Source organism: Hibiscus syriacus, unplaced genomic scaffold, assembly GCF_006381635.1.
Source record: "Hibiscus syriacus cultivar Baekdansim isolate YM2019G1 unplaced genomic scaffold, ASM638163v2 tig00113726_pilon, whole genome shotgun sequence".
In the NCBI taxonomy this organism is placed as follows: Eukaryota; Viridiplantae; Streptophyta; class Magnoliopsida; order Malvales; family Malvaceae; genus Hibiscus; species Hibiscus syriacus.
In genome coordinates, this window is record NW_024063472.1 from 3,676,231 (window position 1) to 3,698,007 (window position 21,777).

Below are 21,777 nucleotides of genomic sequence, written 5' to 3' on the forward strand. Positions count from 1 at the left end.
AATATTTATAACTAGATTCACAATGGTATATGAGTTTTTAGCACTAGAAAAGTCTAGAGAATAAGCTAACTGGCTTCACAATTTTTTGGAGGATATTATTGTATGACTGAAATATGTGCCCACGATATATATAATGTGATTAGCATAAAATTTCATGAATAATGGTAAATCAAGATATATGCATCGTCAACATAATACCGTTAGACAACTGATCTCAAATGAAGTTATATGTATTGATTTTATTAGATAAATAACTTTACAAGATCAAGTTGAGAAAACATCTAAGGAATGAGACAATAGCACATGGAAAATTAAAGGTGTTATGTGAAGGAAAACCTACTTAATTGATTGGAGATCCTAAGATCTAAGTCCAAAGGGACAATCTAATTGCATAAACCGTGTGCGGTCACTGCGGGGGTTTCTTATCCCAAGTTTGTTCCTATGACATAAACAGTGATCAAATTGGTATAGGCTAAGTAAAATTTTTAATAACCATTGTGTGCTTCGATGAGTCGAGCAACATAAGTTACCTATGTGAAGTGGGGTCACTTTAAGGAGACTGTTGAGCATAGTTCTTTTTCAAACTCTTGCAGAACCAGACGATGTTCATGGCTCTAAGAACATACCTATAAGACCTACCTATCCTATACATAAACAACATCATCATTTACACAAATAATAGAACAGTTCAAGGACATCAAGTCTACTGGTCAACCAGTAAAGTGAATATGTTGTCACAAGGGAAGGTTCAAAGGAGGACACATATCTATCCTATACAACTATCGAGGGTAAAGCCTATCACCACATCGAGTCAAAATGATTTTGATAAAATGGTCAATTTCATTCACGTGGGGGATTGTTGAAAAAATTCGATAATTTTGGAGCTTTGAATGAGAAATTGATCCAAACATCGTTGAGGAAACTATGAAACCAATTGTTAGTTCGTACATGTGCAGATGTGCACGACATGGGTAACGTGAATGTCCGAACTGGTTGAGCTATTTGTGGGTTTTCAAATATTTTAACCCAAATGTGAAATATTTTCCCTCAAATAGAGCATATCTTTTCAAAATTTGTTTTGGAATCAAAAGGATAAAATATTAAAAAGGTTCTTTTTATCAAAACAGTAATTTTGGAAATTATTTGATTATTTGATTCTCATTAATGCTTCATTAGGTAAAAAATTTCCAATTATTCACAATGTGAAATCCTTATAAATACCATGTAAACCTACTAGGTTAAACAATTCAAAACAACTCAAAAATAAATTTAAAAGAATTCTTTTCTTCTCTATTTTTTTGTGATAGACGAAGGCAATGAATAGTTTGTCATCTCTGTTGAAGTGCAATTGTAATTGATCATCTAGTTGTTGTAACCTGAGAGACAGACGACCAATGATCTCAAGCACCATAAGAGTGGCCGAAAGTATATCTTAAGGAAACTGCATAATTGTAAGCCTCAACTTGTTTCAATCAGTTATATTGTCAAAAACATGTATTTACTTCTATATTATTCCTTTTGATTATGTAAATAAGATTTTCTTTTTATTTTATCGTCTCGGATTATTATACTTCTAACAACGATTAAGTGGTATTGATACTCCTTATATACGATTTGCACCCTACTTTTTCCTAATTATAAAAAAAATTATTTAAAAATTAAACCCATAAATAATAAATTCATATATAAATTTATTATAGAGTGATATGATAAATGTGATGAAAATTAATTGTATGCAATTAAAAATTATCTAATAATTGAATCAAAATCGAGAAAAACCGTCACATTTGTAATCCTATAAGAGTCGAAGTAAAAGAAAACGATATTTACATATATGATTTATTTCAACGTCAAAATCACCCGATTTATTTACATCTCCTTTCGTAAAGAACTTAGGCTCCTTACCAGATAATGTGCAAGAAAGTTTTCGTTCTTCTTTAAGCGATAAGCTTCAAGAAGAAATAACAAGGGCCTTGAAAACGAGTGGTGAAGATGATAAATTTAAGTTGAGAACAGAAGTGAACTAGCAGCGAAATTCCAAGGCGACATCTTAGACATGAAACTTCACAGTTGCAAACGAAGTGCAAGCTGGTTTGGATAATGTAATCGATTGTAGCTTGAAATTAAAAGCTAGGTTGAGTGAAGACGGGAGACTTATTCTTATGTCACGTTCGATACATAAGTAATAATATAAGGAAATAACTTAATTATTATATGAATTTTAATATAATTTGTTATTACATAAAGAAGGATTTGTACAAATTTAAGCTTAAAGTTAGAAAGATGAGTAAAACTTGAAGTAAAATATAATACCTATTCAAAATAATTTCTGTTTGTTTAGTTTAAATCACATGAGTAGCTAAAAATTATGGAATGCAGTTAGTTTGTTATTAAAAAATGAGGAATAAATAACACTCACAAAAAACATAGCATTGCTTGAAAGAAGTAGTGCCATGAATTCCCATTGGAACCATCTTATTTCAGCTTTGTTCCTCTTAATTTCAAGCTGCACTAGACCCATAAAGTCCCCTTTCTTCTCTCAACCAACAGCCTTTTGCCTAAACTTCGAGAAGTTATCGTCGAAAGGGCACTCAAAGATCGAAAAGGTGACGAAGGTGGGTTCGAGCTCCTCTCATCTCTCTACATTCTTGACATGGATTCTTTTCTCTTTGCTTGAAAACTTAGCTTTATCTCTAAGAAATGAGAAAGATAGAGAAAAGACAAATGTAAAAGAGGCAAGAATGAATTAAAAAGTTTGTTATAAATTAATAATAGTAGTGATCAATTCATTATTTTAAAGTGATAAAAATGAAAACTTAATCAAACTTTAATGATATTGGTTGTAGTTTACCATTGTTAAAATTATAGATTTGATTGAGGAACTTAGCAAAAAGATGAGGTATATAGGTGTAAAGCTGTAATTGGTGGGAAAACATGGAGTAGTTGTTTAATGATTCATTCATCTGGATTCAATTTCAATGAAAAAAGCAGGGTTCCTTCCCGCCTCTGTTTCCAGGCGCTGCTCATTTGCTCAGTGCGGTCACGTTGATCTTCTTTCTGATTTATCGACAAAAAGCTTACACTCTGACTTGCTAATACCAAAAAGCAACAACAAAAGGAACAAAGGCAATGACCCAAACTCCATTCCCCCCATAAAGCAAAAGCAGCACCAACATTTCTTAATTACTTGTAGTATTTTTCATCCTAAAATGCTACATCGGCGTCGCCATTCTTTTCTTCTTCTCGCTTCTTTTGCTTTTTCCTTTGCCTTTGCCTTTGCCCCACCCTGCACTCAAAGCATCTCCTTTTCTGTCCAAAAGCCACCAGATATTTAACCTAGGAAGAAATGTCGATACCGAATTTTCTTTGCTTCGTTTCTTCTACTACTGCCATTGCCCGAAGACCCAAAGCAGAAAAAAAACAGCGCCTTTGCTTGTGAACAAGACGACGAAGAACAAGTTATTATTGGTTGGGGTTCATGGCGAGTTCCAGTGGGACGGGTATAGTTCGGACGCCGTCAAGGAGGATGTCTCGGGCTCAAACGATGTTGGTGGATATTCCCAATGAGGATAGCACCACTGCTGACAGTGAGCTGGTCCCTTCTAGTTTGGCTTCCATCGCCCCTATTCTACGTGTCGCCAATGAAATTGAACAGGATAACCGCAGAGTCGCTTATCTCTGTAATTCTTTCTCTTTCCCCGCTTTTCTTTTTGTATTTACGTTTTTGAATTTTGTTCATATTTGTATTTATAATTGATTCTCTGTCTGCCACTTTGAACAATAACTTGTCATGTAATTAATAATAAGTGCTTTAGTTTACTCCATTACAAGACAGAACTTGGTTAACGGCGATGTCCATAGTGAATTAGTGATCATAGTGGTAGCTACATGTTCTATCTCGTGACCCTTGTTTGTTTTTTCTTCTATTAGGCCGTTTCCACGCCTTCGAGAAGGCTCACCAAATGGACCCAACCTCAAGTGGACGAGGTGTTCGCCAGTTTAAGACTTATCTGCTGCACAGACTTGAGAGGGTAGACTTCTAAAATTTACAACTGCTTTTATAATATACTCATTTTCTTGTATACTTTAAATACAATTAAATTCTGTAAGCCTCACACTCCTGCCCCTTTCACAATAGCAAGAATGACTGGCGGTTTTACTAAGTGATAAGAAGATTTAATCATGATAGCACATACTTATCTAAATGCTGTACCAATTCTAATATGTAGCTGAAAATTTCTTCTACCTTTTTTTTCTCTGCATTAACAATGATGATACGAAATATATTTAAGTTATGACTTGATTCATATTGAAGAAAGAAAATGACATGGGGTTGTCTTCCATTAATAAAATTTGCATCAGTTTATTGGGGAACTTTTTTCTTATCAAAAAAATAAAATAAAAAATTGGGGAACTTTTTACTTGGATGTTTTTGAGTCTATATCAACTATCAACTCTGTCGTTTCTCCAAATAATTTGAAATATCAATTTAGGGATAATTTGTACATCAGAGGTTTCAAATTAAAGGTTATTATGACATTATTATACTACTACTACTAATTGATCTTGCTTTCTAAGTGAAATTAATGAATTTATTTTCTATATTTTCTGATATATTCTTTACAATGATTTTGGTGAACACGTAAATCATTGGGTTATACAATGTCAGATAGTCCTCTTTCAGTCAACAAATCCCAAGATGGAGCCTTAAGCTCTAACCATTGGGGTGTCCCCTTAGGGACATGCCCTTTCGAAATTTCAAAGCTGAGAGCAAATAAAATTTTCTTTCTTTCAGGAGGAAGAAGAGACACAACCTATGCTTGCGAGAAGTGATCCAAGAGAAATTCAGATGTATTATCAGCAGTTTTATTTGAAAAACATCGCAGATGGCCAATATAAAAGGAAACCGTGAGATCTGTAGTTTCACATCAAGATTCATTCCAGCTTGGCATATTCTGCATCTTGTCTAAGCCTTTTGCTTTTTTGCTTGCTCTTGAAGGGAGGAGATGGCTAAAATTTATCAGATTGCTTCAGTATTATATGATGTTCTAAGAACAGTTGTGCCTGTTGGAAGAGTTGATGATGAGGTTTGATCTGTATATTCTTGGTGTTCTAGTACAAAATTGTGAAGAATGTGTTCCATGTGGAATATACTCCGAAGGTTTACTTTATTTTGTTATTCCAGACTCAAAGATTTGCTAAAGAGGTTGAGAAGAAGAAAGAGCAATTTGAACACTATAACATTCTTCCCTTGTATGCTGTTGGAGTTAAACCAGCTATTATGGAACTTCCTGAGGTTGTATATGTGCAGAATAGATAATATTAATTAATTTGCCTGTATGGATAACCATTTTTGGAAAAATTTAGCTTTGGTAATGTTCTCCGACAAACACTGCAGATTAAAGCAGCACTTCGTGCTATACAAAATGTGGAAGGTCTTCCTGTGCCCAGAGTTCATACCACATCCAACACTCCTGATGATATCCCTCAAGAGAGGGAAAAACCAGTAAATGATGTACTTGATTGGCTTTCTTCCAACTTTGGATTTCAGGTAATACCTTAAATTACTAATTATATTGCATGTATTTTAAACAACACATGTACTATAGGTTACAGCCACTTGACAACCCAGCAGTGTATGTTGGACCTACAAACCTTTAATGTATAAAAAGAACCAGACTTGGATTTGTATCTCCAAAGAGGGTTTGCTATTTCCACATCCCTCAAATTTGATTTTTCATTTATTTAGAAACTTTTCAGGATAGGATGAAAGTTGGAGCTTTATGAAGGCTATTTAAAGTCGTAATAAACATGAGATTGGGGGAATGGAAACTAGGAACTCCAACAGTGAAGGGTCCAAACATCCTGAACAATTTGTACATAGGTTCCAAATTTTCCTTTTTATAATCCTTAACCTGTAGAAAGAAAAAAAATTGTTTCCTTTATTTTTTTTAAAGCATGTCATCATTTAAATTCTTTCACAATGGAATTTTAGAAAATTAATAAGGCCTTGAACCATTTTGTTGTTGACTTCGGCTCAATTTTATGTTCTTAACCAAAAATTTCTTTAGATCTAAGCAACTTTTTCTTGTGTAATTCAGTGTATCAATAGAATATGTTGGGAAACCATACCCTAGTATATCTACAACTGTAATATTTCTAATGCCTTCTTTGATCAATTACAAAAATCTCTAACAAACTTCTAATGATCAGAGTAAGCACTGTTCCAAAATGCTGTAGTTCTATCTGGTTTATGCATCCAACTCCAGGTATCTGGTTGGCTCCATAAGTTTAAAGAAATATTAGAGGAGAATCTTTATTTCAAGTTATTTATATATTATATGTATTTCTTCATGGAAAATCTGTTTCTCTGGCTGACATCATTTATATAAATTTATTGAATTTGAAGAAAGGAAATGTAGCAAATCAAAGGGAGCACTTAATATTGCTGCTAGCCAACATTGATGTTAGGAAAAAAGAGAACTTTGAAGCTTACACTGCGGTAAATCTTTATTCCTTTGAGCTGCTTTATGATACTTATTTGATTTTTCTACTTTAGTAGCAGACTTAAGTTTCATCCGTATCATATTTGTTCAAGCCTGACTTGAAGTTTACTACAGTTAAATGATGAAACTGTACGGCCATTGTTGGATAAAATTTTCAAGAATTATCGTTCATGGTGCAACTATTTGCGTTGCAAGTCACACTTGAGGTAAGTCTATTAGTTATTGCAAATCAGCAACTGTGTAACTGTAATAAGAAAAAGTCAAACCTTTTTTGTATTTTATGGTAGAAGTTGAACACCTAGATTTAGCATATGGTGCCTGGATTATTTTGTACTTTGCAGGTTTCAACAAGGTTGTAATAGACAACAGCTGGAGCTTATCTACATTTCACTTTACCTTCTTATCTGGGGTGAAGCTTCAAATATCCGATTCATGCCCGAATGCCTTTGCTACATATTCCATAACGTATGTTGTTTTCTTTACATTTCGAGGAACATTGTCCATTATTGGAATTTGCTATTTGTCAGTGGTGCTATTTTTTCATTTATTCCTTTAACTTCTTTTATCTCTTATATTCAATGACCTCAGAATGGATGTCATGTTTTTCTCCTCGGTCTTATCAACTTATTATCATTAAAAATGATTTCCTTTCTTATTGTTTTTCGTCTCTAAGTTCTTGTGTCCATGGTTGGTTTTTATTTTTTTGTCATTTTTATTTAAATGTCTGATTAGTTAAGTTGATGATGATCAGTGCACCATTGCAAAATTCACATAGTGTGGGAACTAATAAGAAGGATGGAGTCCTATGTTGGTTTATTAAGTAGTAACCAGTAATCTGAAAGAGAAAAATCTAATGACTAGTGTATGAGTAATGTCTATCAGTCCCCTCCAAACTAGGTTCAGTCTTTGTAGTTCCCATGATGAGTCGATAGTTGGACCTATATTTCTGGGGGAAACTATGACAAGAATTTTATTTTAAAATACTTTGCTTGTAGTTATCCTTTTTACTGATTGTTTTTCTTCTTTTCATGTCTAAAGTCATCTCCTATTTTCTTGTTGTATATAATTGGTTTCATTCAGTATTTTATCAGTTTATCTAGATACTTTTTACATAAATTTATAGTCGAGGTATTATTATCAAAGTGAAGTACTGTAAAACTTCAATGGTTAATCAGCTACTTTGGTTGCCGAGTAACTGATACTAAACACTTAGAAGATGTCAGTGAATTCTAATGCACACATTCTAGTGAAAACTTTGAGCTTACAATCACGGTTCTGAGCTGATTAGATTAATTATGGAAGACAGAAAGTGATTCACATAGTGCATCATAATGCAGACCATGGAGTTTCTCTGATCAGATGAATGGCATATCCAGAAATCCCAGTTTGTCATTCAAGTTAGGTTTTTGTGCTTATAGCTAAATGTGTTTCTCTCCTCATATTATTGTCAGTACCAAGCCTGTTGTTTCAGTAGTTAGTCCTGGGCCTACTATAGAGAAAGCGTTTAATGGTCTCACCTCCCTGTTGTTTAAGTTTGGGGTTTGTTGTGGCTATATATTTAGGTGGGGACTTGGACCTCACCACCTACTGCCCGTTCGTGTGAGGTTGGGTACCGTTCGTGACCTAAGCAATTATTCAATTTTTATTAACTATATAACTGTTAAGCAAAAGATCTTCCACTCCCTTTGTTTTTTCTGTTATTTCTCATCGTTGGAACAATCCTGGATCCGGTTTAGTTAGCGAGGCAGAAATTAAATCAGACAAATAAAATAAAATATTTTGAATATTAATGAAACACTGTATAATTCTGATATGATTGATGCATTATACTTGATACGTGTTTAGCTTCTGCATATTTTTAATCTATCTTCTGGTCTCATTCTATCAGATGGCAAATGATGTTTATGGAATTCTATTTAGCAATGCACATCCTGTGAGTGGGGACACATACCGAACTGCTGCACCAGACGATGAATCATTTTTAAGGAATGTAATAACCCCTATTTATAACGTTCTCCGACAGGTAATTATTATCTGGTTTCGCCTCCATACTTTTGAGTTTTATGTTATATTTGTTTACAGCTTTCTGGCTGAAAATTGATTTTATTTAACTTAAAGGAAGTCAAGAGAAACAAAGGAGGCAAGGCAAGCCACTCAAAATGGAGAAACTATGATGACCTAAATGAGTACTTTTGGTGAGTTTCTTAGATGGTAAAGGATGTTTTCTAAACGAAGTTGGATAAATATATAAAGCCTCATTTTTCTAGGTCTGGGAAGTGTTTTCAGTTGAAGTGGCCTATGAATTTGAAAGCAGATTTTTTTGTGCACTCAGATGAGCCGCCTCCTGCAAATGAGGTATGTTTTTGCTGCTCTTTTTTGGCAATCCTTGTTAAAAGATTTTGGTTAGAGCATCAATACTCTCTTTCCTCCGTAATACTATTTGTTTATCCCCTCATCTCCCTGATAAAATAAAGGCAAGTGGGTTAAATAATCATCTTATAATTGAAATGGACATATATAGTCGCTCAAATTAGAAGTAATGAACAGGAACAAAACCTCAAGGAAGACATAAATAAATGAAGAGGACATATGGTAAATAAAAAGATAAAAAAATACAAGAGAATGAAACAGAAAAGTAAACTTCTTTCTCTTATGATTTTGCTTCTTTTGCAGCCCTAACATTGAACACTGAACATTTAGGGCCTTTTTCTTATGAAATTTTCCTTTTCTTACAACAGCGGTGTACTACAGGATTTTAGAATGTGTTTTTCGGATTAAATTCTTGAGATTCAGTGGAAATAGTGTAACATCCTCCATGTCGGGTGAGTGATTGATTTGCAAAGTTTCAACATTTGGGGATTAAAGTAGAATGATTATATAGTTTAAAAATAAAGGTTAGTAAATATGAAATGAAGGTAGGGACCAAATGGTCATTGGTAAGGAAAATTTAATTAAAATAAAATGTTATGGGGTATATATGATACCCACGTGTGATTTTAGGTTCCAGAACCTCCCATTTCTTCTTCATTCTTCCTTACTTTCTCCTCTTCCTCCTCCAACCGTGGGCTTGCAATTATAGGTAAGAAACTGAACTTGGTAGTTTCTTGGATTGTTAAGATTGGAAATGAAAGTTGGTATGTTATATAAGATAAAGGAAACCTTATATGACATTAAAACAACAAGATAAGTGATTTAGAGAATGATTTGGAAAATGAGTTTTTAGATGAAATCTTGATAGGAATGAGTTTTGATGTTTGAATCAGATTTTTGACTTGTCAATAAGCTAATTAAGAAGTATGAAGTAGAATTGAAATTAGAACAAGTTGAAATTGGAGTAAGATTCTTCAATTCTATATGGATGAGGAGTTTTCTTAGTTTAGAGGTATTGAATGGTTAATAATTAGTTTAAGTAAGTGTATGAGAGCTAAGAGTGTTAAAGGGATTGAAATAAGTATGTTTGAGCTGAAATTAGATGATTTCCGGGCTCAAAATAGGATTTCTGGGTTAGGGGAATCGGTACCCATTCAAGGGGAACCGATACCCCTTCAACGAAATGAATTTCCAGAATGCAAGAGGGGAATCGATACCCCCAGGGGGGAACCGATACCCCCTCATCGTATATGAAATTCCAGATTGCTTGAGGGGAATCGATACCCCCAGGGGGGGAACCGATTCCCCCATGAGAAAAAGAAGAAGAAAGAAAAGAAAGCAAGACTAAGCTATAAATTCTTTAAATTAGTAAGCTATTAAAGCTTAATTGCAAGACATAGACATCTGATGATCATCTTAAAAAAATTATGTTTATGTAGATACCGAGCCTACTCGAGTTCGGGAACAATCTACAAGTAGGATCGATCGAGGAAAAGGAAAAGAAGTATAGGTGAGTGCATATGCATAGCATGAATATAGTAGTATATTCAGTTCTAGACTTGTGATAAGTCTAGATTCCATATTTTGACATATGATTACATTCCATATTATGATACATGACATGAATTTGTATTAAATGTATTACATGACATGAATTCATATTGTATGTATTACATGACATGATTATGCAGAAAAGTTATATGCACTATGTGATAAAGGTATGTAAATGATATGCCTATGTGTTAAAGGTATGGAAATACTATGTCTACGCGATATGAACTACGGGAAATGTATAAGCCCATGTTAGGTAGATGAGAACTATAGGTATAGTTGGCATGCCAAGGGTAGAGGGTATACTCGGTTCTTTAGGACATATGTATATCCTTTGGAACCTGTATGAAGTCTTGAAAGACACATACTTGATCCATAGTATATGTATATGATTCTTAAGGAATTCTACGTGGTCCTTATGGACATAATTCTACGGGCACTTCGGTGCAATTCTACGGGCACTTCGGTGCAATTCTACGGGCACTTCGGTGCATTTATACGAGCTGTGGTGACAGCATAGTGCACAACCTCACATTACTCAAATACCTTAGGTTCTCAATATGCTATCATGGGCCAATAAACTTATTAATACTGAATAATGAATGTTACAGTCATACGCTTACAGGTATGGATATTGATGAAGTATACTACATTGATTAGTTACATGTTTGCATCTCATCTCATATGATCCTGACATTTTCATTACATTACATTGCCTTATTATTGTTGCCTCACTAAGTCGATGACTTAGCGTGTGAGTGTTTCACACGTAGGATCCGAGGAAAATAGAAGAGACAGGTGAAGCAGCTTGACAGTATTACTCCTGCAACCATCAGATCAGAAGCAACTTATCAGTAGGTTATTTTGTTATGTAAATAGCAGTTGGCATGTAATTAAAGAGTTAAGTTGTGTATGCTCTGAATATTTTTTGTAAACTTATATTACAGTATGTATATTATTGTATTTTCTTAGTACAAGTCCCAATATTTTACTATTATTTATTAAGAGTTGTGTTTTAAAGTCAATGTAGTATCTCTGACTCATATCCGGGTCGGGTATGGGTTGGGGGTGTTACAAATAGCATCTTGAAATAAAAAGATTTATTGCTAAAATATTTTGGTTAGAACTGTTGCACGGGTCTTGCGTTTCAAGGTGGATTGAGTTAAAAAAAATACATAAATGCAGGAATCAAAATTTTGGAGGTTGTTATGGATTTAGAGAATAAACCCACCCCAAGTTAAGGATAGTGCATAGAATTATAGAAAGATGAAAGTGCTGGGACAAAACTAGAATTGTTTTGCTTCATGGGGAATTAATAGAAGGAACCCTCCTATTTTATGGCTTTACCCATGAGAGGTTCCTTGAAAACTTACAAAAAGAACGAAACGTAGAGACATGCAAGATCCTCTGCTTATAGTTCTGTATCTCTACTTGATCTTGAGTTGCACATTATTGTTTACAAATTGCTCCTCATTCTAATAGGAGGATGACTATATGTGGCTTCTACAATGTCAGGATTTATATATAGAATGGATGCTTTTACCAACATGATTGCAAAATCTTCACTATTGCATTTTAGCAGTAGAACTGTTTCTCAAGAGTATAGCAGCTCCCAGCATCAAGCAAGGCCTTGATCTATTCCTAAACTTGGATTTGTGTAAGAAACAGAGGTTGATATTGAAATGCGATTGCAAGTCAGCCATTGAATGAATTTTTAACTCTTTGCTATGTCCTGGTCCTTTTAATCATCTTTTTCGGGAAATAGATTCGGTTGTCAAGGCTTATGCTGTCATTCTTTGTCATGTTAGTCGGTGTGTCAACTCCATAGCGGATGGACTGGCTAAGCAAGGAATTAGGTAGAGGGGCGTTTGTTACCAACTTTATTGTTCTGATTGTTGATGAGTTTAATGCTGGATTGTAATCCACTGTTTCGGTTGATCTTTGTATGAAGGTTCTGGACTATTAAATAAAATTGAGGTACTCTTTTCCCCCTTCCGCTATTTATTAGTTACATTTTGGTGGGCTGAGAAGTATGAAGGGGGTTTTAACGAGACCTCCTATTCCTATAAAAAAAAGTTATCTAACTTTCTAAGAGTTAGTATTATGTTAAACTACTAACTAATGGACTTATCACACAACCTACAGTTTTGATGACAAATAATGGCTGGAAATCAAAGGATTAATCACTGAGATTCTGAGACAGCAATAAAAAAGAAAGGCAGTGGGTTTGTGGTGGATTTATTCAAATCTTTGACTGTGAAGATGCTGGACAATGCTCAAAATTTTGAGAGAGAGAACATACAGCTTATGATACTATCAATTAAAACACTACCAAAGCACGAACTGTAAATGTAAACAACTAGAAAACTAGAGTTGATCAGGTAACCAAAACAATATGGATAATTTACTTTAAATTAAAACCAGTACTTGTGATAAAAGTCAGAAAGACCTTCATTTCATGACTTGTGTCACCCTTTATATTTTTCTGGTTACATCTCATCACAATCTTTTATTGTCTAGTTCAGATATCCCCTTTTGGGTTTTCAGATTCAACACTTGCCAGATTCTATTGAATTAGGTTCATTCAGATTTATAAAGATCTAAATCAATGTTCTTTGTTTGCTTCAGAGAAACAACCAAGTCGTGGTTGGAAAGAGAAAGCCCAAAACAAATTTTGTTGAAGCCCGGACATTTTGGCACCTTTACAGAAGTTTTGATCGAATGTGGATATTCTTTGTAATGGCTTTTCAGGTGACTAATGTCTGAACATGCAGTTTTTGTTTCTGAACATTCGTCTGAAAGAATTTACTCCACCTGATCTGGTTGTTTTCAGGCTATGCTAATTGTTGCATGGAACTCCGGATCTCTTCTTGGCTTTTTTGACGAAGAAGTATTCAGAAAGGTGTTGACTATTTTTATTACTGCTGCTTTTCTCAATTTTCTGCAAGGTAATAGGTTGTTCTTGGCTAGTTGAATTTCGTTATTTATTGAATATTTGGTTACATAGAAGCAATGCAATTTTTTTTCATCATCCACAAAGCAACATATAGCCAAGTGGTTGCTTTGCTTCAGAAATTTGTTCATTAATAAGTCATTGCTACTGTAGTTCAAAGTTACAGATATTTCCTCTTTTAGTGGCAGACCAAAGATTTTGAGATTCAATATCACTTTTCATGCAGCTACCCTGGACATAATTCTTAGTTTCAGTGCCTGGAGAAGCTTGAAATTTTCCCAGATACTCCGGTACCTTTTGAAATTTGCTATTGCAGCTTTTTGGGCAGTGGTTTTGCCAATTGGTTATTCCAGTTCTGTACAAAATCCAACTGGTCTCGTAAGGTTCTTTAGCAATTGGATTCATGATTGGCAGAATGAGTCATTGTACAATTATTGTCTTGCAATATATTTGATACCCAATATACTGGCTGCTATCGTATTTCTACTTCCACCTTTACGGAAAACCATGGAGCGGTCCAACTTGCGAATAATTACTCTTATTATGTGGTGGGCTCAGGCAAGCATGACTTATATCCTTAGTTTTTGACTGAATTTATTTCTACTTCCATCTTTTTCTATGTTAACATCAGTATGTCCCTTTCCCTTGTTTATATTGATTTTGTAAGACTCGACTCCTTATTTAATTTGTACCACAATGCAGCCAAAATTGTATGTTGGTAGGGGCATGCACGAGGACTTCTTTTCACTCATGAAGTAAGTGAATGAGTTTTCTTTTCCCTCTTCAGTGTGAAAGAATTTTTCTAACTAGAGATAGGGAGAGGTGATGTTTTGAGATAATTTCTTTCTATTTACTAGTCATTATAACAATGGTTGTATTTGTCATCAAATTTCAAGATTGACACATTTTTGTTTTGACATGCGCATGCCTTTTAACCAATTAATGGACTGCATTTTTCATATTTGCAGATATACAATGTTTTGGATTCTGCTACTGATCAGCAAGCTAGCATTCAGCTACTATGTGGAGGTGATCTCTCCCGTTTTACTTATTGTAAAATTTCCCTTAAAGTGGAAAACTAATAATTAATTACTTGTTTTAACTCGTTTAAAGCAATACAATTTTGCCCTCTACTCCTTCAAGAAAGTCATGAGTGAGAAAGTTAGTGAGAGAGAGTGTGTGGAGCCGAGAGGCAATGGTTCTCCTGGCAGAGGTAGAACAATGCCTGGTGGAGGATCGTGGGTAGCATTCATAGACAATCTTAGTAGAAGAGTGCATAGAAGTGTTTTATGGGATCATTTTTAGTCTTCATGGCAAGGTGGTTAAGGTGTTCATTCCTTTCGTTAATAGGAGACCTAACTATAAAGATAAAACGTTTGCCTTTGTGCACTTTGCAAGCAAGGAGGATTTGCTTAATGCAACGAGTAAGATGAACAATGTCATGGTAGATGGGAGGAGAATAGTGGTTTCGACTGCAAAATATCAGAAGAGCAGTTTTCCAGGGAACCTTAAGTGCAATAGTGTAGCGGGGCCTGGAGATGCATGTGTGGAGGTTTCCAAAAGGAAAAGTCCAATATGTCAAGATGTTGATGTTGGGAAGAAGGAGCTGTTGAACAAGTTTCGTGATGGCAGAACATATAAGGAGACGGTAGTGGGAGTAAGAAATGTTGAGGGTCAGCATGTAATCAGATCTGGAGATAAGAGGGAGGTGAAGAAGCCTTTGGAAGTCTTTATTCCTATGGAGGAAAGAATATGGTTGAGATCGTCTTTAACAGGTATTTGTAAAGCGATTTTTGAAGTCGAGTTTGTTCAGAGGGCTTTAAGGAGTGAGGGAATCAATGTCAAGGTGGTAAGGTGGGGCTATGCAAAAAATGCTTGTTTGATAGTCTTCCGGTCAGTGGAGGAGAAAGATGCAGCGGTGGAAATCAAGTGGGAGGCTTTGTCCTTTTGGCTTGAAAGGCTGGAGCCTGTTATGGAAGAGAAGTGTGTCCCATTACCTTATTGTGCAGTTTCCATGATAGGTGTACCGTTAAATTGCTGGACAGGTTCTTTCTTTACAAGTTTGGCATCGAGATGGGGTAAATTAGTGAAGGTCCAGGAGCATACAGCTCAAAAACTGGATTGCAGGGTGGCTCATATGTTGTTAAGGGTTGAGAGCCTGTTTGATATCCCGTCCCAGGTCACCATTAACACTTATGGAAGACCTTTTATTATTAAGATTAAAGTGGAAGGCAGTAAGGATTTCTTTCCTGTGATAGAAGAAGGAGTGGATGAAGAGGGTTCTGCGGAGGGAACAATTGATCCATGGGAGGAGACCTCGTCGGAAGGGAATCAAGGAGATGACCGGGAAGGTCTGCAGGAGCAGTTGAATTTCAAAATGTTGACACACTCAGAACAGTGTTGAAGCATGGGTTAGGAATGCTACAAATGGAGGTGTCACGCTTTCCGATGGTAATTTGAATGAAAAGGTAGAAGTCAATAATATCCTAGGAGATGACTTTTGTTCTGAGGGGACAGTACTAGTTGAGGTTCAGAGTCAACAGCAAGTGTCAGGGGTTTTTCTTGCAGGAAGGAAAAGGGTGCAGAGCTTGGGAGATGTTACCTTGGGACAAGATAAAGTGGTCAAAGACGATGGGCTTTCCAGCATGGGGAGGAGAAAAGTGTTTGGGCCTGAGCAGAGAAGTCCAAGATCAAATCGAAATGGGGTTAAGTCTGCAGATTTTACAAATGGTATTCAAGATGATTCTGGTATGCAGAATGGGTCTGTTTCATTGGCCCAGAGGTGCCCTATTGGGAGGAGTGCTTCAGTTAGTAAAGCTGAAAGAGGTTTTTATAAGAATGTGTATGCTAGGAGGTGGGAAGTTAAAAGTTGCAGTGGTAAGGGGTCGGATTATGTTTCAGATAAGAATAACCAGGGGAGGACAAAAGCTTTGGAATGTCTCTAAATTGTTGGGGGTTAAATTTAAAGGAGGGGAGATAGATTTCTTGACTAAAGTAGGTCCTATGGTAAAGGAAAGAGATGATTGATGGTCGGTAGTATGAACTGGGATTTAAGGTTATGGTATGACTTTGATGGTAGAGTGGTCCATAATGTTGGAATGTTAGGGGTTTGGGTAGAAGGGTGAAAGCTCGAGCAATTAGGAGGTTTGTTGAGGAGAAAAAGCCTACAATTTTATTTTTACAAGAATCTAAACTGGAAGTTGCAAGTCCTTTGTTAGTAAGGAAAATGGGGGGTAAAATACTCACTGGTGCAGTAGTAGTTCCTGCTGTGGGTTCTGCTGGTGGTTTAATTACTTTGTGGAATCAAAAGGATTTTGTGGTGAAGGAAGAGGTCATCCACAACAGATTTGTGGCATTAAAAGGGTTAATGGAAGGAGATCCAGGAATTTGTTGTTTTATTAATGTCTACGGTCCGAGTGTTGATGCAGACAAGGAGCAGTTTTTTAGGGAGTTATCATCCTTTCTGGAACAGCTTGATTGCCCAGTGTGCTTAGGAGGAGATTTCAATGCAGTATTGACTCAGGAAGAGAAAGATGGAGGAGCAGTGAATCCGGTATCTATGAACTGTTTTAGAGATTTTGTTAGTCAGGCGAATTTGATTGATTTGCCGTTATTTGGAGGTCGTTTTACGTGGTGTAACAATAGGGAAGTTCCAACTTTTGAGAGGTTGGATCGGTTTTTGGTTGATCATTCATATTTTTCGTCTTTTCCAAAATTAAGCCAAACCTTGCTTCCAAGGTCAGTCTCTGATCACAATATCATTTTGTTGGAGAATAAGGAATGTAATTGGGGGCCGAAACCATTTCGGTTGTTTAATTATGTGTTGGAGGAAGAGGGGTTTAATGAGATGATGAAAACATAGTTGTTTAAATTCTGCAAAGGGGCGAACTCGATGTCCATATCCAAAGTTCTTAATCGGGTGAAGGATGTGGCAAAGAGGTGGTCGAGGAGGGATTATCTTCAGCTGCTAGGAAAAATCAGAACGTTGGAGAGAGGAATTCATGATATGGAAATGGACTTGCAAAAAGGACATCCCATGGTGTCTATGCAAACTATTGTCGAAGCAAAGAAAGAATTATGGGAGCTACAAAAAAAAAGAAGAATCGATTTGGATGCAAAAGTCTAGAATAAAGTGGAGATTGGATGGAGATAAGAACACTAGTTTTTTCCATCATAGTGCGACAGTAAGAGGGAGGATAAATTGTATCAAATCTCTTAAAGTTGACAATGTAGTCACGGTAGATCCCCGTGTCATCAAAGCTTCTGTGGTAAAGTTCTTCAAGGGGTTGTTTAATCAAAGGAATACTTTGAAGGTTGAGGATTTAAACCTGGATTTCCTTAGACTATCGGAAGGGCGGTGTCTAGCATTGGAGAAGCCATTTTCGGAAGAGGAAGTATGGGATGTTATCGTTCATTCGGATAGTAATAAAGCTCCAGGACCGGACGGTCTAAATTTAGGTTTCTTCAAGAAATTCTGGACCATTATGAAGGACGATGTGATGTTGTCTTTTATAGATTTCTTTGTGGGGAAGGAGTGGGACTCGGAGGTAAATCATTCCTTCATTTCTCTCATTCCTAAGAAGGCCAATCCGGAGGGGTTGGAAGATTTTAGGACAATTAGCCTAGTCGGAGGGCTATATAAAATTTTATCAAAGGTTTTAGCTAGAAGATTGAGTTTGTGCATTAACGATATAATGAGTCCGTCTCAATTTGCTTTCATTCCGGGAAGGAACATATTGGATTGCTCGTTTATTGCAAATGAATGCATTGACTTTTGGAGGAAGAAAGGGTTGAAGGGAGTAGTCTTCAAAGTGGATTTCAAGAGAACCTATGATTCGGTTGATTGGGACATTTTGATGAAAATTATGAGCAAAATGGGGTTTGGTGACAAATGGAGGTCATGGATGTATCAATGTATGTCTTCAGCATCCATTTCGGTTCTAGTAAACGGATCAGCTACAGAGAAATTTCACACAGCGAGGGGATTGAGACAGGGTTGTTCGTTATCGCCTTTGCTGTTCAATATGGCCGGTGAGCTACTGCATCTGTTGCTTTCTAAAGCAGTTGACATAGGACTGTTTTCAGGTTTCGATGTAGGTGTTCATGATAGGGCATTTAAGCTTTCGCATTTGCAATTTGCGGATGACCTTATAATTTTCAGTAAAGGCTCTATTCGTGATTTGAGGAATGTTAGAAGAGTGTTATTAATATATGAGTTACTGGTGGGGTTGAAGATTAATCAAGTTAAGAGCAGAATTTATGGTATCAATGTTGAGGATGGGGCGTTAGCTACTTGGGCGAATGATATTGGTTGTTCGGTAGGAAGTTTCCCATCAGAGTATCTAGGTTTACCCTTGGGCTATAAGAGAAATTCGGCTGCCATGTGGGAGCCAATAGTGGAGAGATTTCATGCTAAGTTGTGCGGTTGGATGTCTAATTTCCTGATGCTTGCAGGAAGGGTGGTGTTGGTTAAGTCAGTGTTGTGCTCGCTCCCTGTGTATTTTCTTTCCATTTTCAAAATTCCAATTTCCGTGCTAAAGAAACTAAATTCTATCATGGCTTCATTTTTGTGGGGGGTGCAGCGGATAAAAAAAATATCCACTGGTTAAATTGGAGTTCGGTTAGTAAACCAAAAAGATTGGGGGGTCTAGGGGTCCCGAATTTATTACTCTTGAACAGAGCATTATTGGGGAAGTGGGTTTGGAAGTTTGCTTCAGAGAAAGAGTCTTGGTGGAAGAGGGTGGTATGTGGTGTTTATGACATGGATCCGAATTGTATAATGATGGGGAATTCGTGGCCAGGCCGTGCATCATGGATTTGGAGAGGTGTGGTTAAAAATTTCTTTTTCGATGATGGTTTTGGGGATTGCATTAGGAGGAATATGCGTTTGAAGACAGGGAAGGGGAATTATGTGCAGTTCTGGAACGATGTATGGTTGGATGAAGTACCTTTGAAAATACAGTTTCCTAGACTCTATGTTCTTTCGAGCAACAAATCGGGTAAGGTGATGGAGTTCAGGGTGAATAATGGCGCTGGTTGGGTGTGGGACATTCAAATGAGGTGAAATTTGGTGGATTGGGAGGTTGAACAGTTGTTGCAATTGATTTCTATGTTGAACAATATCTCAATATCGTCATGTTAGGAAGACTGTTGGATTTGGTCAGGGAATGGTGAGGGCTGTTTTTCAGCTAAATCTTGTATCAACATTTTCCTTGATCAAGATGGTATTCAGCAGAAGATGGAGACCTGGGAGAGACATATTTGGGCAGGGATTGCTCCTCCACGGGTGGAGACATTTGTCTGGCAAGTTGCTCACCAGAGAGTGGGGGTGAAGAAGGAATTACTGAAGCGAGGTGTGGTAGGGATTGATGATCCTTTATGCTCTTTGTGTGGTAAGGAAATGGAATTAGTTACGCATCTATTTTTGCATTATGAGGTATGGGGTCTGTGGGCCAGATTATTGAATATTTGGAATTTGTTCTTTGTGATTCCAAAGAATATCATAGACTTTTTCAATTTGTGGGATGATTTACTTCCGAATTCTTTGATATGGAAATTTATTCCAAGGGCGTTGATGTGGTCAGTGTGGAAATGCAGAAACGAGGTTATTTTTCAGAAAGTTAAGCTGGATGTGGTGAGACTGTTCTTTATTGTCCATTTTAGAATAGCTTCCTGGTTTGTTGCAAAGTTCAAGGATGTGAATATACCTTTAGACTCTCTTGTGGGAGATTTAAAACTTGCGGATTTGGTGGGTAAACAAGGAAATGGCAACTCTAAACCAATTTGCTGGGTTCCTCCTCCAGATAGGTTCTTAAAGCTAAATGTTGATGGAGCGATGGTAAAGGGTTGGGATAAGGGAGGCATTGGTGGTTTGATTCGGGACAGTAAAGGTGTGTTGCTTCAATGGTTTTCAGAAAGAGTTGGGGGTGGTCCTCCTATCTTGGCAGAATTATTGGCGATTATGAGGGGGTTATGTCTTCTGGAAGATTTAAGTTTTGTTCCTAATCGGAGGTTTATTCTTGAATCTGATTCAAGCAATGCCCTAAAGTGGATCAAGAATCCGGGTTTATGCACTCCTATGTTTCAAGTATTGGTGAAGGAGATAGTCTCTTTTATGGCAGGGAAGGATATCATTATCAAGCATATTTTGAGGGCTGCAAATTGGGAAGCTGACAAATTAGCTAAGGATGGGATATGGTGATGTAATGGTTTCTGTCTGCTTGTATTGAGGAGTAGAAAATTTTATTTCCTATGTTTAGCTGTTGTGTTTAAGTTTTATGTAATTTCTGGTGGTGTTTGCAGATGTTTAGGGTCTGCCTTTGTTGTTCTATTGTTTCATCTAATAAATTCTAGGCACTCTTTTCCTCCTTTCCTTGTCCTTCATGTTACTTTTATAACATGGAAGTTGAAAAAGGGGGTTTTTAATGAGGCCTAATCTTCTATCAAAAAAAAAAAGCAATACAATTTTCAGTGAAAACTAATTTTCTTCTAAAACCTGAGAGAACTCTGTTTATGTGTTTGCTTAGACACATATTTATGTATGTATATGGTCTCCTAGACTAGGTACTATCTGACAGAAAACCAGGTGAAATACTGGATTATTCTACCAAAATAGAGTACATGTCCTTTAAATACACTTAGTCATTGATTCAGAATAAAACTTACTAGATATAGATTACAAAGACTCCTAGTCTTGAAAGACAAAAAACAGTAAATACTTTAATAAAACAATAAACACTTCAATAAAACAAAAGACTCCGAGAATAATCCAACACTCCCCCTCAAGCTGATGAATGAATATCCGCCATTCCCAGCTTGCTAAGAATATCTTGAAATGCCTTGCTTGACAGTCCCTTTGTGAGTACATCTGCCAATTGGTCCTTGGTTGAGACGAATGGAATGCAAATCTGTCCACTATCCAATTTTTCCATAATGAAATACCCATCAACTTCAATATGCTTTGTTTGGTCATGTTGAACAGGACTATAAGCTATACTAATAGTTGATTTTTTGTAACAGTAAAGGTTCATGGCCCTTCCCTCATTATTCTTAGGTCATCTAGGATTATCTTTACCCAGAGTAACTCATATACTCTTAATGCCATCGATCTGAATTCTGATTCAACACTTGATCTTTCCACTACATTCTGCTTATTACTTCTTCAAGTTATAAGATTTCCTCCTGGGATGATACAATACCTAAATGTTTACTTCCTGTCAACTAAAGACCCTGCAGAATATGCATTCGCGTAAGCTTCTAAAGTAATGCCTGAGCTCGTTTGATGTTTAAACACGATACCTTTTCCCGGGCTGCCATTCAAGTATTGCGGTGTCCTGTTTACTGTTTTAAGACGTGATTCTTTGGATTTCTACACAATCTGGTTGACTACACTCACTA

The 21,777-nt window shown here is 36.3% G+C and overlaps 1 protein-coding gene across 1 annotated transcript in view; it reads left to right on the plus strand.

The window, feature by feature from the left end:
• Nucleotides 1-3,346: 3,346 nt before the first annotated feature.
• The window catches only part of LOC120187882 (callose synthase 7-like), a 41,804-nt gene continuing 23,373 nt past the window's right edge, over nt 3,347-21,777 (plus strand). Inside the window, 17 exon segments of the mRNA XM_039191482.1 lie at nt 3,347-3,680; nt 3,931-4,031; nt 4,796-4,908; nt 5,000-5,087; nt 5,186-5,296; nt 5,399-5,551; nt 6,410-6,502; nt 6,621-6,712; nt 6,848-6,971; nt 8,395-8,529; nt 8,625-8,701; nt 8,774-8,861; nt 13,056-13,178; nt 13,261-13,375; nt 13,607-13,938; nt 14,083-14,135; nt 14,349-14,409. Coding sequence (XP_039047413.1) covers nt 3,479-3,680; nt 3,931-4,031; nt 4,796-4,908; nt 5,000-5,087; nt 5,186-5,296; nt 5,399-5,551; nt 6,410-6,502; nt 6,621-6,712; nt 6,848-6,971; nt 8,395-8,529; nt 8,625-8,701; nt 8,774-8,861; nt 13,056-13,178; nt 13,261-13,375; nt 13,607-13,938; nt 14,083-14,135; nt 14,349-14,409 — 2,061 coding nt within the window. The 5' untranslated portion in view covers nt 3,347-3,478.